The sequence below is a fragment of the Kogia breviceps genome, chromosome 17 (assembly GCF_026419965.1).
Source record: "Kogia breviceps isolate mKogBre1 chromosome 17, mKogBre1 haplotype 1, whole genome shotgun sequence".
Classification (NCBI taxonomy): Eukaryota; Metazoa; Chordata; class Mammalia; order Artiodactyla; family Physeteridae; genus Kogia; species Kogia breviceps.
This window is the reverse complement of record NC_081326.1, coordinates 26,121,248-26,145,519: the sequence shown is the minus strand read 5'-3', so window position 1 is coordinate 26,145,519 and position 24,272 is coordinate 26,121,248. Positions and strand designations below refer to the sequence as shown.

General features: G+C 37.5%; 1 protein-coding gene and 1 long non-coding RNA gene across 7 annotated transcripts in view; one reads left to right on the top strand and one right to left on the bottom strand.

Annotated features, from left to right (window-relative positions):
• The window catches only part of LRRCC1 (leucine rich repeat and coiled-coil centrosomal protein 1), a 35,778-nt gene extending 20,618 nt beyond the window's left edge, over nucleotides 1-15,160 (bottom strand). The window contains exons 1-8 of one of the 6 annotated variants that reach the window (XM_067018134.1): nucleotides 14,868-15,087; nucleotides 12,343-12,552; nucleotides 11,968-12,033; nucleotides 7,444-7,611; nucleotides 5,044-5,219; nucleotides 4,883-4,945; nucleotides 1,187-1,255; nucleotides 135-312 (exon numbers count right to left, since the gene is read on the bottom strand). Coding sequence is in view for 3 of the 6 variants with exons in the window: in XM_059042672.2 (XP_058898655.1) it covers nucleotides 135-331; nucleotides 4,883-4,945; nucleotides 5,044-5,219; nucleotides 7,444-7,611; nucleotides 11,968-12,033; nucleotides 12,347-12,552; nucleotides 14,868-14,956 (965 nt within the window). In the remaining 3 variants the exon portion in view is untranslated. Of the gene's footprint in view, nucleotides 1-134; nucleotides 332-1,186; nucleotides 1,256-4,882; nucleotides 4,946-5,043; nucleotides 5,220-7,443; nucleotides 7,612-8,935; nucleotides 9,008-11,967; nucleotides 12,034-12,342; nucleotides 12,553-14,867 lie in introns of all 6 variants that reach the window. The other 5 variants (XM_059042676.2, XM_067018130.1, XM_059042672.2 and 2 more) reach the window with 5 other exon arrangements.
• On the top strand, nucleotides 14,260-22,997 carry LOC136792961 (uncharacterized). The gene is made up of 3 exons (XR_010837602.1): nucleotides 14,260-15,643; nucleotides 16,581-16,795; nucleotides 22,855-22,997. It is a non-coding gene; the product is annotated as an uncharacterized lncRNA (long non-coding RNA).
• The last annotated feature ends 1,275 nt before the right edge of the window (nucleotides 22,998-24,272 follow it).

Here is a 24,272-nt window from a genome sequence, read left to right as displayed (position 1 = left end):
CAAGGCTGAAAAGTCAAATCTTTTGACATTAGAATCGTTAAAAAAAAATATGACCATGAGATAGCTTTAAGAAAGAAGCCAGCAATAGTAACTTCTGTGTGCCTTATCTGAATTTCTAGAACTAAAAGAAGTACCTTATAAAAGCATTGTTGTTTTTACTGTGGTGCTTAACAGTTTGAATAGTTTTGGAATAATATGGGATTTTTGATCTTCGAGGAATTTTTCTATTGCATTCATTTCTGTTTCCATAGTCACTTTCAGAAGTCACATCTGTGTCTCTTTTTGGTCTGAGATCTTTCTCAGGAACATTATCTATTAAAGAATTAGAAGTCTAGAATAAAAAAACCAAAGTTTTTTAAAAGTTCAATTCGGTATAAAAGAACATAATTTGACATTTTCTAAAATGTCGTAACTTTTTACAAGATTAAAGATTTATAAACTAGGTATGTTTGGAATTAAAGAAAGGGATTCAACTTCTGGTATGGACAAGTAAGTTCCTATGAGGCTGATGCTTTCAAGATAACAATCACAAACTGGGGAAAAATACAAACAAAACAACAACAAACAAACACTACTTGGAATCCTGGAAAGTGAACAAAAGTAGTCTTATTCTAGAGGAGAGTTGACACGTGGAAACATGACCAGAATGGACTGTTTCTGCTTTATGGCTTTTATCGTAAGAAAACAGCACAATCGGCACTACGTAGGGAGTCTTAAAACTCAGGTGGGGGGGCTTCCCTGGTGGCGCAGTGGTTGGGAGTCCGCCTGCCGATGCAGGAGACGCGGGTTCGTGCCCTGGTCCGGGAGGATCCCACATGCCGCGGAGCGGCTGGGCCCGTGGGCCGTGGCCGCTGAGCCTGCGCGTCCGGAGCCTGTGCCCCGCAACGGGGGAGGCCACGACAGTGAGAGGCCCGCATACCGGAAAAAAAAAAAAAAAAAAAAAAAAAAAAAAAAAAAAAAAACTCAGGTGGGAAACCCACAAACTTTTGGGTCTGAAGAATCTGAGGATAGTATGGAATAGACTGCAAGAAGCCCAGCAAAGGATAAAAAAAGCAGCAGTTGGACAAAGCAAGTTAATTGCTGGCTACAACAAAACTATTAACACTCTTTGGAGGCCTATAGCAGCATCTTGATTCTCCACAAAGTAACACTCACACTGTCCAGGACAAAATCCAAAATTACTCACAGTAGGAAGAACCAGGAAAATATGACCTATTCTCAAGAGAAATGACAATCAATGGAGACCTGAGAGGACCTAAATGTTCAAATAAGCAGAGAAGAACTTTACAACAGTGATCATAAGTATGCTCAGTGATATAAAAAATGCTTATCATGAATGAAAAGGAAATTCAGCAGAGAAGTAAAAATCATTTTAAAAAACAGAAATTTTTACAACTGAAAAATACAATGTCTAAAGTAAAAATTGACTGGCTGGACTAATACAGAATGAGGTGATAATATGGAAACTTGAAGATAGTTCAGTGGATTTATTCAATATGAAGAACACAGAGAAAAAAAGTTGATAAAATGGACAGAGCATCAGGGGACTGTGAGACACATCAAAAGGTCTAAATGGAATTTGAAAAAAGAGGAAAGAGAGAATGGGACAGAGAAATATTTGAAGCAATGATGTCCAAAAATTCTGAAATTCAGTAAAAACATAAATTTACATTGCATAATGATAAAAGAGTCAGTTAAATAGGAAGAAAAAATAGTCATAAATGTGTATGTGCTTAGTAAGAGAGCTTTAAAATATGACAAGCAAATGTTGAGAGAATTAAAGGAAGAAATACACAAATCCACGATCACAGTTGAAGAATCTAACATCTCACATGCAATTGATAGAACTAGACAATAAAAATCAGTAAAATTAAAACTGTTGCTTATCAAAAGACCCTTAAGGAAATGAATATGCAACCCAAAGATTGGGAGAAAATATATTTGACAAAACATTAGTATTCAAAATATAAAATGAATTCCTATAACCCAGTAATAGACTAATCACACTCAATAAAAATATGGGCAAAATTTTTGAACACTGCACAAAAGATTCAGTAAGTACATGAAAAAGTGCTTAACATCACTGATCACTAGTGAAATGAAAATTAAAGTCACAATGAATATCAGTATACACCCATTAAAACGGCTAAAAATAAAATCAATGCTAACACCAAATACTGGTGAGGATATGGAACGACTGGAACAGTCAGTTTACATTGTTGGTGGGAATAAAATGGAACAGTCACCTTGGGAAAGCTCTGGCAGTTTCTTATATAACTAAACAAACACCTACCCTATAATCTAGAAATTCTAGTTCTAGCTATTTACTGAAGAGAAATGAAGACCTAAGTTCACAAAAAGATTTGCACTGTAATCTTCATAGCAGTTTTATCCACAAACCTGGAAAGAACCCAGTGGTATATATCAATAGGGATAATGGAAAAATAAACTGTGGTATACTCATACAACGGAATACCACGCAGCAATAAAAACAAACTACTGATACACGTAATAATGGACTGATTTCAAGGTTATTCTGAGTGAAAGAGGCCTTAGACAAAAGAGTATATATACTGTACGATTCCACTTATATTAGGTTCTGGAAGGAGAGGAATGCCCGTGAGCAGCAGCATGAGGGAACATTTTAGGACAGTGATGCTAACCTTCATAAAAGTTTGGGTAACAGGCCTATGTACTGTCAAGTCAAGGAATACACACATCTCTATTTTACATCAAAAGTAAAAAAAAAAAAAAAGGAAAAGGAAAAGGAAAAAAAATACTGAACTATAATGATATGATACACAGGCTTAAGTATTTAGGGGGAAGTATACTGATACATGTGATTCACTTTAAAATGTTTCACAAAATAAGATAGTTTGATAAATGGATAGATGTATGATGAAATAAGTATAGTAAAATGTTGATGGTGGAATCTAGTTGGTGGGTATACTGCTAATTCACTAAGAAATTCTCTTAAATTTGCTCTAAGTTTTAAAATGTTCATAATAAAATGGTGAGGGAAAAATGAAAACTTAAAAGACAAAACAGCCTTTCACAGAGAGAATTCTCAAAATCAGTGTAACAATTTTAAGTCCAGTAATTAAGAAGAATAACCACCATTATATTATAGCACATTTTCAGTAACTTTATGACTTCACTTATAATTTAAGTCTATATATCAACTGAAATTCAAATTGTATGTTTACCCTTTATACCAAGTAAGTTAGCAAACAAGAAGTCCTTCTCCTAAACATTTATTATACGCATAGCAACAAATCATCCTTTTTCCCCCAGAGAGCTAGACTCCTATTCTTAGTTATAAAGTAGGAAGAATTATCACTAACTGAATAAGAAGCATGACAGTGGAAAGAATACCAGATTGGATATTAGGACATTTGGGTTTGCAGTTCAACTCTGCCTCACTGAAACAAAGCACTCTTAAATAAACTGAGTTTCTGTTCTATATAACAAGAACAACGATATATTAATCTCTATCTACTTGATTGAGTTATTGTGAAAATGAAATGAGGATGGCATAAGAGAAGCTGAAAAGTTCACATCAAATTTAGGTTATTAAGCTTAAGTCCAAGTTCTGACATTGAGAAAGAAGAGTCAGCCATTCTAAGATGGAAGATGAAACCTGAAGAGATGAAGAGCCTAGTATCTCAGTAATGTGTTATCAATGATGTCAAAGAATGCATCTGCCAGCATTCTTGTCCCAGTTCTACTACAGTCTACCTCTGTGGCCCAAATTGAAATCTCTAGGGATTTTTGGCACACAGAATCCTTACAGTGTTATTCACGCACCCACCTAAAGTAGACCTCATGTTTATCAAGCATTGCTAATATTATAGCTAAGACAATAGTTCAGGATTATTAAAAACCCATTGAACCATAATCATTCCATAAGCATTTTCCACTATACACCCCGATTTTGAGAAAAAATTTAAACACTAAAATTCAACTACAAATTTCTAGGTCAAACTGACTTTTGACTAATAGCCTTTCGGGCCTATCCCACAGTCTTTCTCCCCTATGTCCAGGTACGGGATAAAGGAAAAATCCATTGCATTCTGGGAGGTGTAGTGTTCAAGGAAACAACAGTCAGTATAGATCAGAGCAAGAATGCTAGAGAGAAGGTTGGAGACTCAAATAATAGTAAATTCTAGGAATTATGGATCATCCACATAGTTCAAAGTTTTCTAAAAACCGGAGAACCAGTAGCAGGGGTAAAAAAGGATTAGTATTTCAAGAAAGCAGAGGTTATTTGGTAAGGGTCTGCTGTAAACAGGAATTGAAGCAGGAATTATATAAAATAACTTGCCATTTAGCTATAGATTATAGAAGTGGTTTTGACCACGAAACAAATGAAGAGAAAGTAGAGGCCAAAAGTAGCTCACATATCCTCTATGTTAATAAGCACTGAATCCAAAGAGTTCTATTTACTTGAAATAAAAGGTGGGTGGGTGGAAATAATGTGAAGTACAGCAGAACAACAAAGGAATTACATAATGAAGATTTGAAGGAGGATGTTAAGGAAAATGAGTGAAAAAAGTATGTTTTTTCTACCACTACTACTACAATAGAACCCTATTTTAAAGAAAAACAAATAAACATACACACCAATGCAATAAATATAGATTGTTTCTGGTGGGTCAGCTTGTATGCAATTTTACTGCACATTTTCTTACTATTTTTTTCTTCAACAAACACATTGCTTAGAAAAGTAGGAAAAATATTTGAGAAGCTGTAAAATTTGGTCATCTAATTTCTGAAGTTTCATCTCATTCTGAAAATCATTTTCATTATTAACTTTCTCTGGCTCAGAAGAAGGACACACAGATATAAAGGATGTCAAATCAGTATCTGCTGGTGTACTTGCCAAGTGATCCAAGGGAGCTACCTCATTGATAGGTGGTGTTACCACTGGCATACCGTCAATGATCTATGACACAGAAACAAACCAAAATCCTTTAAATTTACATTTATTTATTAAATAAAATTTGAAAATATCTTTCATATTAGAAAAAAAATGTACTATACCTCATCTTCACTTATATTTAGGGGAGAGTCAGAAGAAACTATATTATCCAAAAGACCTTCAAAGCACTGTAGGCGTGATGAGTTTATTTCTGCCATATTTACTGGTTCATCAAATATGTTCTTACAATCCAGGACTCTAAGCTGTGGCAAAGTCTGGAGCATAACTGCTCTGTATCCTTGGAAATAAATCATTCAAAATGAAAACTCAAGCATAAAAAGAAAGGTTAATTATTTCTAGAATGAAGTAAATTTATCAGCTACCAGATATATCACCTGAATGATAAAATTAGTCCTGGAATGCAACTAATAAACGTGTAATAAAAAACTACTTAGTTCTTCTCCAGTACATAATCATTAAATACAAAACAAACAAAACACTACCCCCCATTCCCTCCCAAACAACCTTCCTGATGAAAGTCAGAAAGTTAAAAAATCATCATTTCTGGATCTAGCTTTCATAAAATTGCTGTACAGCTATAAATGCATGAAACCAGTAGCAATTTATTCCAGACAGAAAGCCAAACATACCTCTTGTTTATTTGTAATATGATTAGTATAGATGTAAATCAGGATGATGAGAATAACAATCAGAGAAGCAAGAATTTTGCTAGTGAGGCCATAGGCATTAACAAACTTAAACATTCCTACTTTCTCCTCTTAAATTCCATATAACTAGGATTAAAACAGACAATCTATCAAGTATTTAAGAATATGTTTATTTTTCCTTAATTACATGTGAGAAGTCTGGCAAATTAACATTAATTTGGTGTTTAGGCTAATAGAAACACTTCAATTTTGATAAATTTTAAAACCAAGTAAAATAAAGTGGTTGGAAGAACTAGAAAAGAAAGAAGTCTGGAAAATTCATGTTAGAAATTTTGAGGAAAGAAAAGTAATTTCAGTAATAATTCTGGGAGGAGGGCAACTGTGTTCAGAGAAATACCTCATCTAGGAAAGAAAATGAAAAACAAAGGTTCAAACTATAGGAACTAGAGGTTCTTGAGACGAGATTATTAGGAAAAAAATACAACTTGTGGGTCAGTAAATTAAAGTTGTCTTAGGAATAAGGTTTTTTTTCCAAGAAAAGGGTTTCCCCCCAAAATGGAAATCTGCTCTGATTTTTAGGGAGACTCTATCATGATATGGGCTTAGGAAAATAGTTGATCTCAAATCTAATATATTCTTCTGCAAAGTAAAATTATCAAAATAGGTTTCCATTCTGGGAAAAGCCTTCTCATAGCTACATATTAATGAGAACACAGCCTCTGCAGCCAACTTCTACCCAAACACATCTTTAGAATGTATTTTCATATTCTACGTTTTTATCTTATTGTTAGGTTAAGCAATTTGAGATAAGTGAGTTCTAGAAATGGCAGTCTCGTCTGCTTTATCTTTGCCAACCTCAATGACTTTGAATTATATCAAATGGCATTTCAGCAGCATCTTCTATATATCTTGTATCTTAATAGGTTTAAGCTCATATTAAGTTTAAGCTTTCTTCTTAAAAAAGTCATGTACTTGTTAATAATTTAACACATTCACATGGTGTAAAATTCAAAAGGTACTCAGTAAAGAGTTTTCCTAACATTTCCTGATCCCCAGATGCCCTTTTCTCATTTCCTGATCCCTACCTACCTAATACTGAAGTTAGCCACTATTATCAGGTTTTTGTGTATCCTTCTAGATATTTTATATATATATATATATATATATATATATACTCAGCAACACACACACACGTGTTATACTTTGCACACAAATAAGAGCATATCATACACAATGTTTCGCAACTTGCTTTTCTTTCTCTTAACAGTAGTATATCTTGGAGATAACTGCTTATCAGTTGCTAAAGAGATTCTATATTCTTTTTTATGGCTGCTTTGTATTATACTATAAGAATATATCATAAGCACAATTTAATTTTGAGGCATTCACTTATCAAATATAAAACTGTCTAGGGCTTCCTTGGTGGTGCAGTGGTTGGGAGTCCGCCTGCCGATGCAGGGGACACGGGTTCGTGCCCCGGTCCGGGAGGATCCCACGTGCCGTGGAGCGGCTGGGCCCGTGAGCCATGGTCTCTGGGCCTGCGCATCCGAAGCCTGTGCTCCGCAACGGGAGAGGTCACAACAGTGGGAGGCCCACGTATCGCAAAAAAAAAAAAAAAAAAACTGTCTAAAGAGAATTACTTATCTCTTCAGCTTGTATTCCTCTTTTAACAGCAATTTAGTTTGTCTTAATAAAATTTATTTGCAATTATACTTTTCCAAATACATAATAAAGAGTTGCAAAGCGTAAGACAAATTCAAGGAGGTCATAAATACAAGTTGCAGGAAATAAAGGAGCTCTGAAAATCAACTGTTAAAAAAATAACTGTTACAAAAATAAATTAACCGATCATACCTGGTAAATGACAGACAGGATTATCTTCTCCATTTTTCTCCAAAATAAGATTAGTCAAGAAGTGCAATCCTACCATACACTGAAGTAGGTGATGGATACTATCTATACAATTACTATGTAGGTCAATATATCTAAGTTTATGTTTAATTCCATGAAGGGGCATCAAACCTGCAACAGGAAAAAAATTTTTTTGATGTCACAACAGTAATTTTTCTAAGAGTTAACTAAAAATAATTTTTATATAGGTTGTATTTCAAGAGGCAAAGGAGTAGCACTAATAAGACCCTTATGTAAACACCTATATCTAATGAACAGGGTATCAGCAAAGTCAATTGCTGTTTTGAAGAAACAAAGGTTTGGCATCTCTTTGAGGCCTCATCTGGGCTCTGTTTAAACAAAACAAATGGGCCTCCCCAGGCCCATGTACTTTTATGAGAATAAGAATAAAGCAATGGCTTCAAGCTCTCAATCAACACATTATTTTTAATTAGGAGACATAAGTTAACACTCCAATCTCATTGGTTGGAGCATAAAATAAATATAAATAGCACCCATTTGATTTACCTCCCTGGTAACATTTCTCGCATGAGATTATCTAGAGCATGGTAATGTTAGAAACTAGGTTTGTAGCAGAGGCTACTGGTTCCTGGTACATCTCCCTGGCCAGCCTGACTTCAGCTGCAGCTGTGGTGGACAGGGGCCATGCCTCAGAATTTTCTTCAAAATGGAGCTTGTTGAGCAAGAGTTTAGCTCAGAAGTGTGAAGGAGTTAACACCTCCAGGAACCCCTCAACAAAAGGAGAATCATCCATGGCTGAATGCCCTAGCCTTCCTTCTTTTGGAAGGACCATTCTGAGATACACTCTACACTGTTCCGATGAAGGTCTTATTTTTCAATTTTGCCTAGTTTAGTACTCTCCATGTACAAATTCAACTTTACTCAACTTTTTTTTTCCCCCCCTTCAATTTCTTCAACCTGACTGGAATACTCTTCTCTCCTCAATGATCTTTATCATATATGGCTAACTTCTACTCACCTTTTTTACAGGGTTGCCTCTTTGATTTTCTTCATAGTCCTCATCACTAACTTCTGTTCACCTGTCACACACTCAGAAAAGTCTTTGACCACTCACTACAGGATCAGATTTCCTGTCGAGCATTGTTATGAGTACTCAGCATTTCTTCTTAATTTACCACCACATTTCTAAGTTCCTGTTACATGTTACTGGTTCTTTCTCTTATGTTGCAACTTCATGTCCCTTTTATGTTTTGATTTTTAAAGTGCCCCAGTGTGCATTCCTGGTCACCCCCTTATCTATTCATACACTCTCCAGAATCTCTTACAAATCTACAACACCAACTCTGATGCCCTACCCCCAAACCACAGGTCATACACACACACACACACACACACACACACACACACACACACACACACACACACACATATCTAACAGGGTTCTCGAATTTAAGATAGGATCCTTCATTCTTACCCCTTCATCTCTAAACCTGTTCCTCCTCCAATCTTCCCCATGTCAGGAAACAGTACCATCATCCACCTGTTACTACAAAGAAAACTCTTAATTATCTTTGATTCCTTTTCCCTTCATCTCCTCATCTCAATCCATCAGCAAGTTCTATGAACTCCACATGCAAAATATAATGTATTTATTCCTCTACATTGTTTCATTTCCATCCTAGTCCAAGTCTCCATCATCTCTCATCCAGACCACTGGAATAGCTCGTCACCTGACTTTCACCCCTGTCCTACTGAAGTCCATTCTTCACCCACTCAGCAGCCAAAGTGATCCTTTAAACAGATGTATTGAATCACTTACTTGTTTAAAGCCTTCCAATGGTTTCCTACTGTACTTAGAATAATATGCAAACTTTTTACCTTGCTTATGAAGCTATACGTGATCTGACTTTTGCCTGTTTTGTTATCTCTTTTTCTTAGCACATTAATCCCTCATTTGCTATGCTCTAGCCACAGTAGTCTTCTTTCTGCCTTTATCATGGCAAGCTTGATCATGCCTTAGTGTTTTTGCATGTTCTTAATCATATGAACTGTCATTATTTACTTACTGAAGTGTTTCTGAACATATAAAATATTATCATTCTAAGATATCTATCTATCTATTAGAACTTACAGGTTTGCAGAAAATAGATAGAGTTTGATGTGCTTTAACAAACATATACGGTTATGTAACACCTACAATGGAGATACAGAACATTTTCATCACCCAAATCACTGTGTCCCTATGTAAATCAATCTTCTCTCCTCATCTTCAACCCCTGGTAACTAATGATCTCATTTCTGCCCCTGTATCTTTGGCTTTGTCAGAATATCATATACATGGAATCATACAGTATAATCTTTTGTGTCTGGCTCCCTTCACTTAGCATAATTCTTTTTAGATTTATCTATGTTGCTGCATATATCAATAGTTCATTCCTTTTAATTGCCAAGTAGTATTCCATCCTGTGGATGTATCACAATTTGTTTATCCATTTACCAGGTGATAGATAAATGGGTGGTTTCTAGTTTTTGGAGGTTATGAATAATCATATAAACATGATTATATTAAAAAGTGATATAATCATATTAACATCCATGTACAGGTCTTTGATTAGACATGTTTTCATTTTTCTTAGGTAAACAACTAGAAGTAGAAATGCATGGCTATATGCTATGTATTTGTTTAACATTATAAGAAACTTTCAAACTGTTTTCCAAAGTAGTTTTACCATTTTGAATTCTACCAGCAATGTATGCAAGTTCTAGTTGCTCCACAATCTCACCAGCGTTTTTTATTTTAAGTTTTTAAAAGTATATCTATTCTAGTAGGTATGAAGTGGATCTCATTATGATTTTAATTTGCATTTCCATAATTACTAAGGATGCTAAACATTTTTTTTTTTATCATGGGCTTGTTTGCAACTTGGATATCCTCCTGGGGAAGGGTATGCTCAAATCTTTTGCTTATTTTTTTGGGTGGCTTGACATGATCTCATTTATTTGTTTTACTTTCCCACTACAATGTAAGCCCTGTAATAAGAACTTCATCTATTTGTTGTTGTTATTTTTTCATCACTATAGAAGTAAATGAATGAACTATATTATCCAAAATTCATATCTTTCAGTTAAGGAAATTGCATCCAAAGAACAATATACGTTGCTCAGCAGCACACAGCAAAGACAGAGCTACAGTTAGTACTCAATTCTAATACTTTCACATTTTGGGGGGAAAAGGTTTTAAAAAATTAAAATACTGTTGCTACTTTGGTTAAGGGTAGAGACTAGGTCATTGTATTTGTGTGTGTGTGTGTGTGTGTGTGTGTGTGTGTGTGTGTGTGTGTGTGTGTGTGTGTGTGTGTGTGTGTGTACTAAATACCTGGCATAGGGTTGTATTTTTCTATCAGGGGAGAAAAACAAACAAATGAATAAGACTTTCAAATACTGATAAGGATTATGAAGATAGATAAATTCTGCTAGTTCTGACAGATAATTTTACAAATTATCATAAAACTCCATTCATTTTATCAGTGTATCACTTTAATCAATTAAAAGATTAACAATTTTTAACCTTTTTATATATGGTAAAGTCAAAAAGAAAATTTTAAAAAATCCTGGGACTTCCTTGGTGGTCCAGTGGTAAAGAGTCCACCTTCCAATGCAGGGGACATGGGTTTGATCCCTGGTCAGAGAACTAAGAACTCACATGCTGCAGGGCAACTAAGCCCACGTGCCACAACTATTGAGCTCGCACACCTCAACTAGAGAGCCCGCAGGCTGCAAACTGCAGAGCCCATGCGCTCTGGAACCCATGTGCCACAGCTAGAGAAGAAAAACCTGCACACCACAGCTAGAGAGAAACCCACACATCACAACAAAAGATCCTGCATGCCTCAACTAAGACCTGACACAGCCAAAAAAATAAATTAAATAAATAAATAATAATAAATCTTTGAAAGAAAACCTTGATTGTAATTTGCTATAGTCTTTGGAATGCTATATACCTACACTGTCCAATATGGTAGCACTAGCCACATGTGGCTTTTTAAATTTAAATAAAAATTTAATTAAAATTAAATAAAATTACAAATTCAGTTCCTCAGTGTACTAGCCACATTTCAAGTGCTCAAAGGCCATATCTGTCTACTGATTGCCATACCAGATAGCACAGATACAGGATATTTTCATCATTGTAAAAAGTTCTGCTGGTACTATTCCTCTCTACATAATAGTATATTAATTATCTAAGATTAAAACATTATTCTCCCAAAGCAGGTTCTTTCTAACCAAGGTTTCTCTGTTACTGATTACTCTGGTTTTTATTCCTAGGTTTTTATTCAGCTGTAGCTTTAGCACCAACAAAAAACAAATATGACTGAGAAACACCCTCTAGATAAGATTTTTGGTCAAAAATGGGATTATTCAGTTCTTCAACAAACATAGCTCAGTCTAACTCATTATACGTGGCAAATATTCAGCATTATAGAAAACGTAAGCATATCTACTTACCACTAAGATCATTTATGTGGTTATAAGATAAATTCAGTCTAGTCAGATTAGTTAGTGCTTTAAGTCCTAAAACAAAATAAAGCCATGATAAGATTCAAATAATCAATTAATTAGAGTTATATAGTATTACAATACTATTTCAGAGTGCTCTGAAGCAAATCTACAGTCTGATAACAGTGAAATCAATTCTGTTGGTAGTTTACAAAATAGTTTTTTAAAAATTGATAACTTTTCTAGAAGAAAACTTTTTATATAGAGTTTTAGGGTCAGTTTTGAAAAGTTTATGATAATACTTATCCCACTCTTTTGGGAAGAAGATGAAAAATGGACTTAAATCAGCTCCCTTATACAAAGTATTAGATGAAAATCACTTACAAACCTTCTATTCTTGTGATCAAATTGCAGGACAAGTTTAAAGTACGCAGTTTTGTCAGTGTGTTTAGCCCTTCAATTTGACTTATTTGATTAGATGACAGATCTAAATGTTGTAAATTCCAAATGTGATCAATGGCTTTGATCTTCGAGATGTTATTGCAATGAAGATTGATGGCATGAAGGGCTGAATCTAAAGATAACTCTGATATGCTACAAAGGAAAATGTATATTATCAAAAACAAGTAAAAAATGGATTTAAAAATCATGACCAAATAACTAAAATTAATCCAACAGCATGTAGATAGTAAGTATGTGCTCTACTCATTCTATAATAAAATCCTTCCTACTTGTGGTAGCCTTGAAAATGTCTCATAAGGTACAGTGCTTCTTATAACTAACCAGTATTTTGGACCATTATCAAGAGAGGCAAGGGATACCGGGCATTTCTAGCTTTTATATGCAAACAAAGTCATCAGCACTGAGTGAAAGCAGTTATTTGTAAAGTCAGTTCCTGGAATCATAACACCCCAAGTTCAAATCTGCACTCTACCACTTTTGCTGTGTTATTTGAGTAAATGAATTAGCCTCTCTAAACCTGTTTCTTCTGCCCATTTAATCCTCACAACTCCAAGCAGTAGGTATCTAAGGATGCCACCGTTTACAGAAATTAAATAACTTGTCCAAATTCTTGTAGCTATTACCAAATTGAGCCAGTATAAATACAGATCTGGCACTGGAGTTTACAATCTTATTCTCTTCACTGTCTGCTATGTCTGTTTAACCCAGAATGTAGTTGATTTCAAAATAAACCATTAGTTATTGCTATTCGTAGTGAAACAGTCCCTGTCCTCCCTTGCTGAAATTTGGATAGCATCTCCTCTAAATGGAACTCATCTCTTCACTCTGTCAATTACTGCTATTTTTAACTGGAACCTCTTCTGAAGATAGGAGTTCCAGGAATATAAACTACAGTGCACATAATTCAGAGATGCTTCAACTGGGACACACAATGTCATTGGCATCTGTTCTATGTTCTATAGCAGTTATAGTAAAGCCGTAGGAAATCTAGCAGGAAAATGAGAAGTTTAGCAGTCAGGGAGTAAAGGGAAAACAAGGAATTCAAATTTGCTTCCAAATTTGTATTAAGAACCTCAAATTTAAAATTAAAACACGAAAAGTATGAATATGTCATAAGGTCATTCAATTTATCCTTTAGTCTTCAGATTGAAGCACATAAGAACCCCTGGCAGAAAAAGATAAAGCATTTCTAAATTTCAAACTAGCAATCTCTACATGTGACTGTTTCAAATATTTTCCAATTATCTTGCTTCTGTCATTTGCTGAGCTATTATTTAGTGCCAGACCATATGCTACTAACACATGCTCTTAATGACAGTCATCTATTTTCTGAAGCATTTTGGTTTCTGGAAATTAGTATTGTGCATATAATGTAGTATAGTCGAAAAAGCAGACAGTGAAATTAGATAGAAATGGTTTTGAATTCAAACTTAATCCACCAGCTGCATGATGCTGGGAAAGTTATAAAGATCCTCTGAATCTGAGATCTGTCCCTCGTAAAATTACTACCTTGCAGAATTGTTGTGAGGATTTGTGATAACATAATGTAACATACACACATAAATGGCATTCACTAAATGGCAGCTATTATTAAATATAAATATAAATATTCTTTTGAAAAACACTTTCCTGGGGCTTTCTGGCAAATTTTAAATCAGGATCCAGAACAAGTTGCTTTAATTATCAGCAAGGTGCAAAGAAAGGGCAGGCAACAAAGGAACAGTGTGTGAAAAGACACAGAGAAGCCTACTATGGAATTGCCCGCTTGTAACTTAGTGTGGCTAATCACGGGGTGTAACCGGAGAGAGGGTAAGAGGTAAGACTGAAAAGGCAGAGAGGGACCAATCAGCAACGCAGAACCCAGAGCCTAGTATCGTGAACAAATTTGCCTGCATGAAAGAGGAAAGCAGTGAACTAAATATGTTATGTTTAGTATTTTCAAGAAGTATAACAGTATATGTATCACTGGGCTCTGCAAAATATATAAATTAGACCAGGAGCTAAGACAATCAAGGCAAAACCAATGAAGAGCAGCAAACTCTTGCTTTACGGCTGCCAGAGATACTACTTTTCCACTTTCTGTCATAGAGAAAGAGCAAAGGAGAGAGGACAGAACCCGCGAAGACCAACAATTACAGGGCAAGCAAAGAAATAATTGCCAGTAAAGAGAGGAGAACGAGCGAAGAAGCTAGGATGGTCAAACGCCGGCAGGGAACCAGGACGTGGGGCAGGTTCCAGTGTGCTCATTAGTCCATGGAGGAAAGGAAAGGGGGCTCATTGGGTTTGGATCTGGCACTTCAGCAGCGCAGTTGTGGCGGAGAACGGCGGGCGACAGCCAGACGCCTTCGTGTGCGGTCTCGGTAAAGCTGCCCCGCGCCTCCGCTCCACCGAGGCCGCCCGCTGCCCACGGCCCCTGCCGTGCGGTCTCCGGTAAAGCTGCCCTTTACCTCCGCAGGCCTTTGTCCATGAAGCACAGATCCCCGCAGCTGCTCTCGCCGTCCTCATTCTCGACTTCCGACTCCACCGGCGCCTCCATGGCACCGGCGACGCGGAGCTGGTCTTAACGGGCGCCCATCGTTGGATCAGAAAGACCGAAACACTCCTCCCGGGTGCGCGGAAGTCCGGCCCTAGGGGGCGGGCCGAGGACCCTTCCTCCAACCGACAGCCGGCACTTTCCCGCCCCTACGGTGTCGCAAAGCCAGAAGCCTGAGCTTCCCCAACGAGGGCTTCCCTCCCTTTTACGGTATCTACGGCGCGACTCCTGAGACTTGCCGTAAAGCGAAACATTTTGTCTGCCCTGTGGTGGTTGGGGAAGGAATGTGTCTTTCCTTTGTGGATCTTCTGTATGATTTTTGCATTGTAGGCGACTGGCTTCTGAAGGCGATTTCACGGCAGTTTTGTTTTTACAGACCTGTAGTCTTACAGACCTATAAGTTGTTCCCCCAGGTTATTGCGTCTACTGGATGCCTTACTTGTGCCAGGCACCTCCCTATGCAGTGAGGAATAAGATGAAGCCCATTCTCGTTCCTGGAAGCATTCATAGTTCAGTGGAGGAAACAGAATTGCTGTGCAGCAGGGCCAGTGCTAGGAATAGCACAGAAGCATTTAATCCAACTGTATATTCCTGTGGGTAGTGGGAATGTTTTATAAAAGGAAGTCATCAAAAGATGACTGAGCAGAGTCTTGCTAGCTCACAGTGTGTTCTGGACAGAATGGCATTCAGGTAAGAAAACAATACCCAAATAAGGTCCAAGAACCCTCTTGGTTACATTGCTTTCTGAGTCAAGGGAATATTTTTAAATGGATACAAAATGTTTATCTCAACCCTGGACCAGTCACTATCCTAAACTAAAATCTTCTATGGTTCCTCACTAGGGATGGAAGAAATTTTCACACACTGAGGCATGGGGAAGTCATTCTGGCTTATAGATGATTTGGCTTTATGCTAACTGGAACAGCCTACCGTATGTCAAACACGCATTGTACATCTGCTTTAACCATTAAAGGAAAGAATGCATTTAAAAGTTAAAATGGATTAACTGATTCAGGCATTCAAAATGGAGCTGAGCGGCCTTGTAGATGTGGTTTCAAACACATTCCTGCATCTTCCAGCACTTGAATTTTCGGAACTGTATTAAACTCAAGGACACCACCAGCTGTTTTCAAAACAATAGCTGCTAGAAGCTGCCAGCTGCAACATTATGGTCTCAAAGTCTCCCCTTGTAACTATGCAACCATTTCAGACCCCAACCTAACCTTGTTTAACAAACACTCTTCTTACCAGCTCCAAGCCCAATTCTTGACAATTTATATAATTTTGCTGTTTTTTGCTTTCCCCATTTTGTTGCCCAGCAGAACATAATTCAAGTACTTCTTGAATCTGTGTCACCTGGACTATAGTTCTTAGTTTGGCTGGAATAAAACTCTTTCCTATTTTTATTATAGATCATTTATTGATTATTTGTGTCAACATTAGCGTCAAATAAAGGCCTAACTTTCTAATGTTGAAGATATATCCAGACTTAACTTTCATTAGTCTCCTATTGTTTAGCTGTACCTAATATATTCTAAAACTTGTAGCCACAATTCACTATATCCTATAGCTACATGCTTTACCATGTGTCTGCAAATCCTCTTTTTTTTTTTTTTTTTTTTTGCAGTACGCGGGCCTCTCACTGTTGTGGCCTCTCCCGCTGCGAAGCACAGGCTCCGAATGCGCAGGCTCAGCGGCCATGACTCACAGGCCCAGCCGCTCCGTGGCATGTGGGATCCTCCCAGACCGGGGCACGAACCTGTGTCCCCTGCATCGGCAGGCGGACTTTCAACCACTGCGCCACCAGGGAAGCCCTGCAACTCCTTTTAACAAGAGGTGGAGGTATGAACTCTTTACTGGATCCTTGATTCTGGGCTTACATGTTAGTTTTTGTTTTGGTCAATAGAATTCATTGGAATTCTAGTGCTAGTCCCAAGACATCTAGGGCTAGGCCTCAGGACGTCTTGCACGCTTCTGCTCCCTCTTTTGGAAGACTGCCTGAGCTGCCATTTGAGCAAGCTACATGAAGCAGAAACAAGTCACCCCAGCTAAGGACACACAGATGCATGCATGAGGCCGGAAGCAGCTAGCTGAACCAGTGCAAATTGCCAAATAACAGAAATAGGAGCTAAGTAAAGGGTTTTGTTTTGTTCTGGAGGAGGTAGGATTAGATGACACATAAGTCACTAATACGATAACTGAATATCAATTAAAATAGAGAGTTTTTTCAATGAGGATAAGTATTATAGTCTAACCTAAAACAAACAACTGATATAAGAAACAAGTCATTCTGCAATGATGTTAAATGTACTGGATATTTCCTCCAAAATTATGTAATTAATTAATCAAGATATTTATTATAGTCAGTAGAGTTTAAAAATTGTAGATTGTATCTGGGTTACCTCAGCACTTAAAGGTTGATTGTTTTTTCAGAATGATAATTTGATGAATTTGTATTTCTATTATTTGGCTGTTAAAATCACAACTGCTTAGAAACCTGTAGTTTTGCTTCTAATTCTTTATTTGCAAAACAAAAATTATTAAAGCAGTTTCTATAGGAGATCTCAGTTCTAAAATTCAAAAAACCTATCATTAATAGGTTGTAATTGTAAATAATTGTAGTTGTAAATAATCTGTAATCAACTCTTTTCAATAACTACAATCTGCAGTTTTATTTTATATTTTTAAATTGTACTTCAATCTGCCTTGGACTTACTTTACATGATATGTATGGTGTATTCATGGGTGCAAAATGGGCAATATATCTGGAATCAATCTTACCAGTGTGACATCAAGTATGAGATAGGCAGTCAGGCTGGGGCTGGTGAGATGGCATTGCTGGGGAGGTAGAGAGAATAGTATCTATTCTGTAAATGATAAGTTGTTTAGAAAGGCTGACGTGTGGTGAGGGTGTATGTGTGCAAGAGAAGGCAGGAGATAAGGACAGAAAGTTAGGCTTGAGTCAGATCTTGGAGAACTTGCCATGGTCAGGTTAGGAGTTGATAGTTGGTCTGAAGGAAGGTGATGATGCAGTGATGGGGTGGTGGTTGCAGCAGCTGTGAGAGTGAGATTGAGAGAATATGCAAGAAAACAAGATGAGAATTTAGGCAGGAAAATGACAGGATTAGATTTGTGTTTTATAACATGTCTAGAAACTGAATGGAGGCTGGATTGGAGGGAAAAGATTGGCAGCAGGCATTAAGAGACAGTTGCAGTAAACCAGCTGAGAAAAATGAAGGCCTGGACAAAGGCCCTAGGGGTGGGACTGATGGGAGAGAAAAATACCTGAGGAGAAGTTAATAACATAGATTTTATAAACTTTGTTGACTGATTTGGATGCAGGGTAGAAGGCAACTATAGTTGTTAACTTTTTCTTCATTAATATTTTTTGAATATCCTTTTGTGTTTTACCGCATTCCTGTGAGACCAAACTGTAATGCTGATATTACATCCTGTTATTTATGTTTGTCTTTTTCTGTTAGAATCAACTAGCACTTTTATGCTAATTTCTCAGACAAGATACACAAAGGCATCATTTGGCTTTTTAACCATCTAAAAATATATAAGCTTTTTTCAAAATAAAACCCAAAACTTTAAAAATTTTATGATGACTTGATACATTCAGATCCCAGTGCAGAACATCAGGTCAATGGCATGGGAGCATAACATCAGTCCCCTTTGTGATTTGTGGCCTTGAACAAATTTGCATCACTCATGAATTCTAGTTACTTAGTTGTATGTACCACCCCCTCCAAACACTGGGTAGAGCATGCCAGAATGTCCTGGCCTTTCATGGCACTGCCAGTGGGGCTGGTTTTGGCATAGTTTGCTGGGGCAGCTAAGAACGAAGGAAAAGGGATGAGAGCCTTGTTGTGCACCCAGGCACAGCTCTGCTAGGTTGGGACAAGGCCAGGGCTTAAGGCTTCTTCACAGGAAAGCAGGGAGAACAGTGGAAATGCCTTCCATCCTAGCCCCTAGTTAGTACATCAGTCGGACACCAGAGGGAGTATGACTATGGGCTCCTGCAGAAAGAGAACTAGAGACTAGAAAAACACTAGGAAAAATCTACAAAACAGAGTTGGTTTTTCAAAAAGATAAAATGGAGAAACTGTTAGACTAACAGAAAAAAAGAGGGAAGACTCATTAAGCTAAAAAAGATGCCCTACATTCGTTGATTAAGAAAGCATAATTATCTTAATGAAGCAAGGGCCATTTAGTAGATTCAATATTCTTTCATAATTTAAATCTTAGCAAGTGAAGGTTAGACGATGGTGCTGTAACTAAACAGCATTTTCTAAACACCTACAGCAAACATCATACTTAATATGAAACATTAGAAGTATTTTTGTTAAAGTCATGAGCAAATCAAGGATTCCTGCTCTATTTTAAAAATGAACTAGAACCAATGCTGTAAGAAAGAAAAATATGTTTTAAGAATTTAAAATAAGAGATTAAACTGCTTTTATTTGCATAAGACATAATTTTCTTCATAGAGTCTCTTGGATTTTCTAAATCAACATAGCAACAAAAATTGTAAGCTGTGGAATAAGTCTAGCAGGAAGTATGCAAAATTTGGTGTAAGAAACTGAAGTTTATCAAAAAGTTTAATCAAGAGAAACCTTTAATCATTATTATAAAGATGTCAATTTTCCCCAAATACACTTCAAATAAAATTCCATCATGAGAATCCCCACTGAATCTTTTATAGAACTTGACAAAATTATTCAAAAATGTATATGGTTTCAAAAATTAATTTTGAAGATGAAAAAGATTTTATATTTGAAATGACTATAAAATTTTAATTCAAACAGTTTTAATGATGATCTCTTCAAGTTCTTCATGGTCACCATCGATGAGAAACTTTGCTCACTCAAGTAAAAAGTAAAACAAATTTACAAAATTATTTTTTTCACAGTCTTTTCCTGTCTAACCTCACTGTTTCCCCACCTGAGCTCCATAGACACCTAGAACCTGGCAAAGAAAGGCTGAAATATATAGCCAGGTGGTAATAAGATTTGAGCAGCCATTCTTAAGGGATAAACAAAAAGTTTGATCCAAAGACTGAGGAAAGTAACGGAGGATCCAAGAGATCTTTTGAGGAAATAATACTGTGCTCCACTTCTAAGAAAGGTCATCCCCAGCTCTGTGTGACTGAGAGTGGAGATCAAAATCAGCACAGCACAAGCAGCCCAAATTCTCAGGGAGACAGCTACATTCAGTGAGGAATATTTCAATACCCCTTTAGGAGACAAAGATTCCTGCCCCTATTGTGGCACTAAACATTAAAATGTTTACACAGAAGAATCCTATTGCCCTCAGGAGTTGCATGCATTTGCCTTTTTTTTTTTTTAAATCCTGAAAAATAATTTTAAAATTTCATGTGGTTGCTGTGTCTTTATACTTTCCTTCCATATTCCTGAAAGGCTCCCCAAACAGTGATATGGCCTTAATTTAGCCATCTCATCCTTCCACAAGCGTTTTATTATTAAACCTAATTTGGTTTTAAAAATGATTTACTTGTGAATTGTTATGCAATGTTGTGACCTCTTTGAAGGCCAGAGTTAAAATGTTTCACATGTTAATTATTTTTTAAAAAATGTCTATGCCACTGAACAAGTTAGTCACAGCTAATTAAGAAAGGATGATTTCAAAGGTTCTGGGTGGAGAAGGCTCCACTGGAGGTATAACAATGATATTATTTAACTCAAATAATACTTTGTAGATGAGTATCTAGGGAAGAAGTTGTAGTTTAATGGAAAGAATGTAAACTTTGCATTCAAGTGAGCAAAGGTTTGGATCCCACTCTTGCACTTACTTGCAGTATGGTTTTTAGCAAGTTGTGTTATTTTTTTAGAATCCACATTTCCTTATCTATAAAATGAGGATAACAATTTAATATTGTAGTATAAGCTTCATAGTATTGAATGAGATAATATATGTGAAACACCTGTTGGATTACCTCACCTATTAGGATTAATTACACCACAATTAGGATTAATTAGTATATCTATATTGGGCCTGAGTTTATATGCAAACTAGTCTAGTATTAAATTTATGTAGGCCTACTGCTCTTCCACCAGTTTATAGGTATTAATTTACCCAATGTATATTTATTCATTAATTCAAACATTTATTCCTCCACTAATTTTGTAGCAGGATCAGCTATAGAGAAATTAACTTGTGATGATGTTTTGTTCATTTCACACATGGTATGTGAAGGAGCCAAAGATGACCTCTGCATACTGGACTATAGGTTGTCTGCTTCCTCACAGCAGGCTGAAATCCATTAGCTCTAAAGCCAGCAAGCAAGTTTTTTAAACATTCCATTGTTTTAAATACAGTCCAAATGAGCATATTTTAGCCATTTAGAACTTGCCTGCTTTGCATGCCCTGCGAAACTGCACACAACATCTGTTAGCACAAGTGAGGCAAGCTCAGGGCAATAAAGACTCTACATCACTGCTGCCCTTGGAAACTCTCTGATCCAGAGACTGCATGCTGTGCTGCTGAGTGACATCTTCTAGATGCACAAGCCTCTTTTTGATTCTCCTTTCCCCAGGAATTTTCTTGCCTTCCTCCCCTCCAGTGGCCTGCCATGGCCTCTGGAAAGTCTCATGCTGTGAGTGACTTCTCTCACTTGCAAATCAGTAAGAGTGCTGCCCAAGTAAGTCTTGTATGTGCTGTCACAAGCTGATCTTATCTTTTCCCTTTATCAGCCTCAAAATCTCTAGACCCCTTAAAATGCAACAAATATTTATCTAGTACCCACTATATGAAGGATCAAAACAGTCGAACCTTCTATATTCTAGTCAGGACAAAGTACTTTCTTATTCATAACTTCTTATATAATCTTTGAAAGTGACTTCATTGTAATATATAGTATAAAAGAAAGTGACTTTGCAAATACTATGAGCTTACTTGATCATTTTTGTTGAATGCTTACCATGCATTCAGAATCTCTACAAGGTCTGACAGAAGGGATTTTTATCTCAAAGCAAGTCATTAAAGACTGGAGACAGTGACTGCTTCTTCAACTGCAAAGATAGCAATACAAGACTTAAGGGAACATCAAAAATCAAGGAAACATGACAGCACCAAAGGAATACAATACTCTCCCAGTAACCCAAAGACATGGAGATCTGTGATTTACCAGATATAGAATTCAAAATAGCTGTTCTAAGGAAGCTCAGTGAGCTACAAGAAAACACAGAAGGACAAGTCAGTGAAATCAGGAAAGCAATAAAACAGTAAAACAATAAATGAATAAAATAAAAAGTTTAACACGGTGATAGAAATAATAATAAGAACCAAACAGAAATTCTGGTGCTGAAGAATACAGTGAATGAATAGAAACATGCAGTAGAGAGTATTAACAACAAAAAGGATCAATCATAAGAAAGAATCTGTGAAGTAGAAGGCAGGCCCTTTGACATTATCCACTTAGAGGAGAACATAGAATGGAGGATGCAAAAGAGTGAAGAAAACCTATGTGAACTATAGAATACCATTAGAGAAATAATCTATGAATTATTAGAGTCCAAAAAGGGCAAGAGATGGAGAAGGGGAACAGAAATCTTATTTATAGAAATAATGGCTGAGAACTTCTTAAATCTGGAGAGATATTTAAACATCCAATTTCACAATGCTAATAGGTCCTCGAACATTTCAATCCAAAATACTCTTCTCCAAGACACACTATTATAAAACTGTCTAAAAGACAAAGAATTTTAAAAGCAACAAGAGAAAAGAAAAATCTCTCATACAAGGGAACTCATCAATCTATCAGTAGATTTCTCAGCAGAAACCTTCTGGGCCAGGAAGGAATGGGATAACATATTGAAAGTGCTGAAAGTAAAAAAGTGCAAACCAAAAATACTTTACCTGGCAAAATTGTCTTTCAGAAATGAAGGCGAGATAAAAACTTTCTCAAACAAAAGCTGAGGGAGTTTATCACCACTAGAACTGCCTTGCAAGAAATGCTGCAAGGAATTCTTCAAGCTGAAAAGAAAGGACACTAATTAGTAACATGAAAACATACAACACCCTGGTAAAGGTAAGTATATAGTCAAATTCAGAATAGTCTGATACTTTAATGTGGCATGCTAACTACTTAACTCTAGTGTAAAGGTTAAAGAATAAAAATATTAAAAATTTCTATAGCTACAATAATTTGTTAATGGCTACACAATATAAAAAGAAGTAAATTGTGACATCAGAACGAAAGGTTGGGGGGAGAGAGAGAAGATGGCAGAAGAGTAAGATATGGAGATCACATTCCTCCTCACAGATACATCAGAAATACACCTACACTTGGAACTGCTCCTATAGAACACCCACTGAATGCTGGCAGAAGACCTCGGACCTCCCAAAAGGCAAGAAACACCACACGTACCTGGGTAGGGCAAAAGAAAAAAGAATAAACAGAGACAAAAGAATAGGGACGGGACCTGCACCAGTGGGAGGGAGCTGTGAAGGAGGAAAGGTTTCCACACACTAGAAGCCCCTTCGTGGGTGGAGACTGTGGGTGGTGGAGGGGGGAAGGTTCGGACCTGCGGAGGAGAGTGCAGTAACAGGGTGCAGAGGGCAAAGCGGGGAGATTCCCGCACAGAGGATCATTGCCGCCCAGCACTCACCAGCACGAGAGGTTTGTCTGCTCACCAGCCGAGGCGGGCGGGGGCTGGGAGCAGAGCCTTGGGCTTCAATCGGATCCCAGGAGAGGACTGGGGTTGGCAGAGTGAAAACAGCCTGAAGGGGTTAGTGCACCACGGCTAGCCGGGAGGGAGTCCGGGAGAAGTCTGGAGCTGCCAAAGAGGCAAGAGACCTTTTCTTCCCTCTTTGCTTCCTGGTGCTCGAGGAGAGGGGTTTAAGCATGCCGCTTAAAGGAGCTCCGGAGATGGGCGTGGAACTGCCCAAGAGACAGGAGACTTTTTCTTGCCTCTTTGATTCCTGGTGCGCGAGGAGAGGGGATTAAGCGCACCGCATAAAGGAGCTCCAGAAACGGGCGCGAGCCGCGGCTGTCGGCACGGACAACAGAGACGGGTGTGGGACGCTAGGGTTGCTACTGCCGCCACCAAGAGGCCTGTGTGCGAGCACAGGTCACTCTCCACACCGCCCCTCCTGGGAGCCTGTGCAGCCTGCCACTGCCAGGGTCCCGGGATCCAGGGACAGCTTCCCTGGGATAACGCGTGGTGCGCCTTGGGCCAGTGCAGCATCACGCTGGCCTCTGCCGCCTCAGGCTCACCCCGCATCCGTGCCCCTCCCTCCCCCCGGCCTGAGTGAGCCAGAGCCCCCGAATCAGCTTCTCCTTTAACCCCATCCT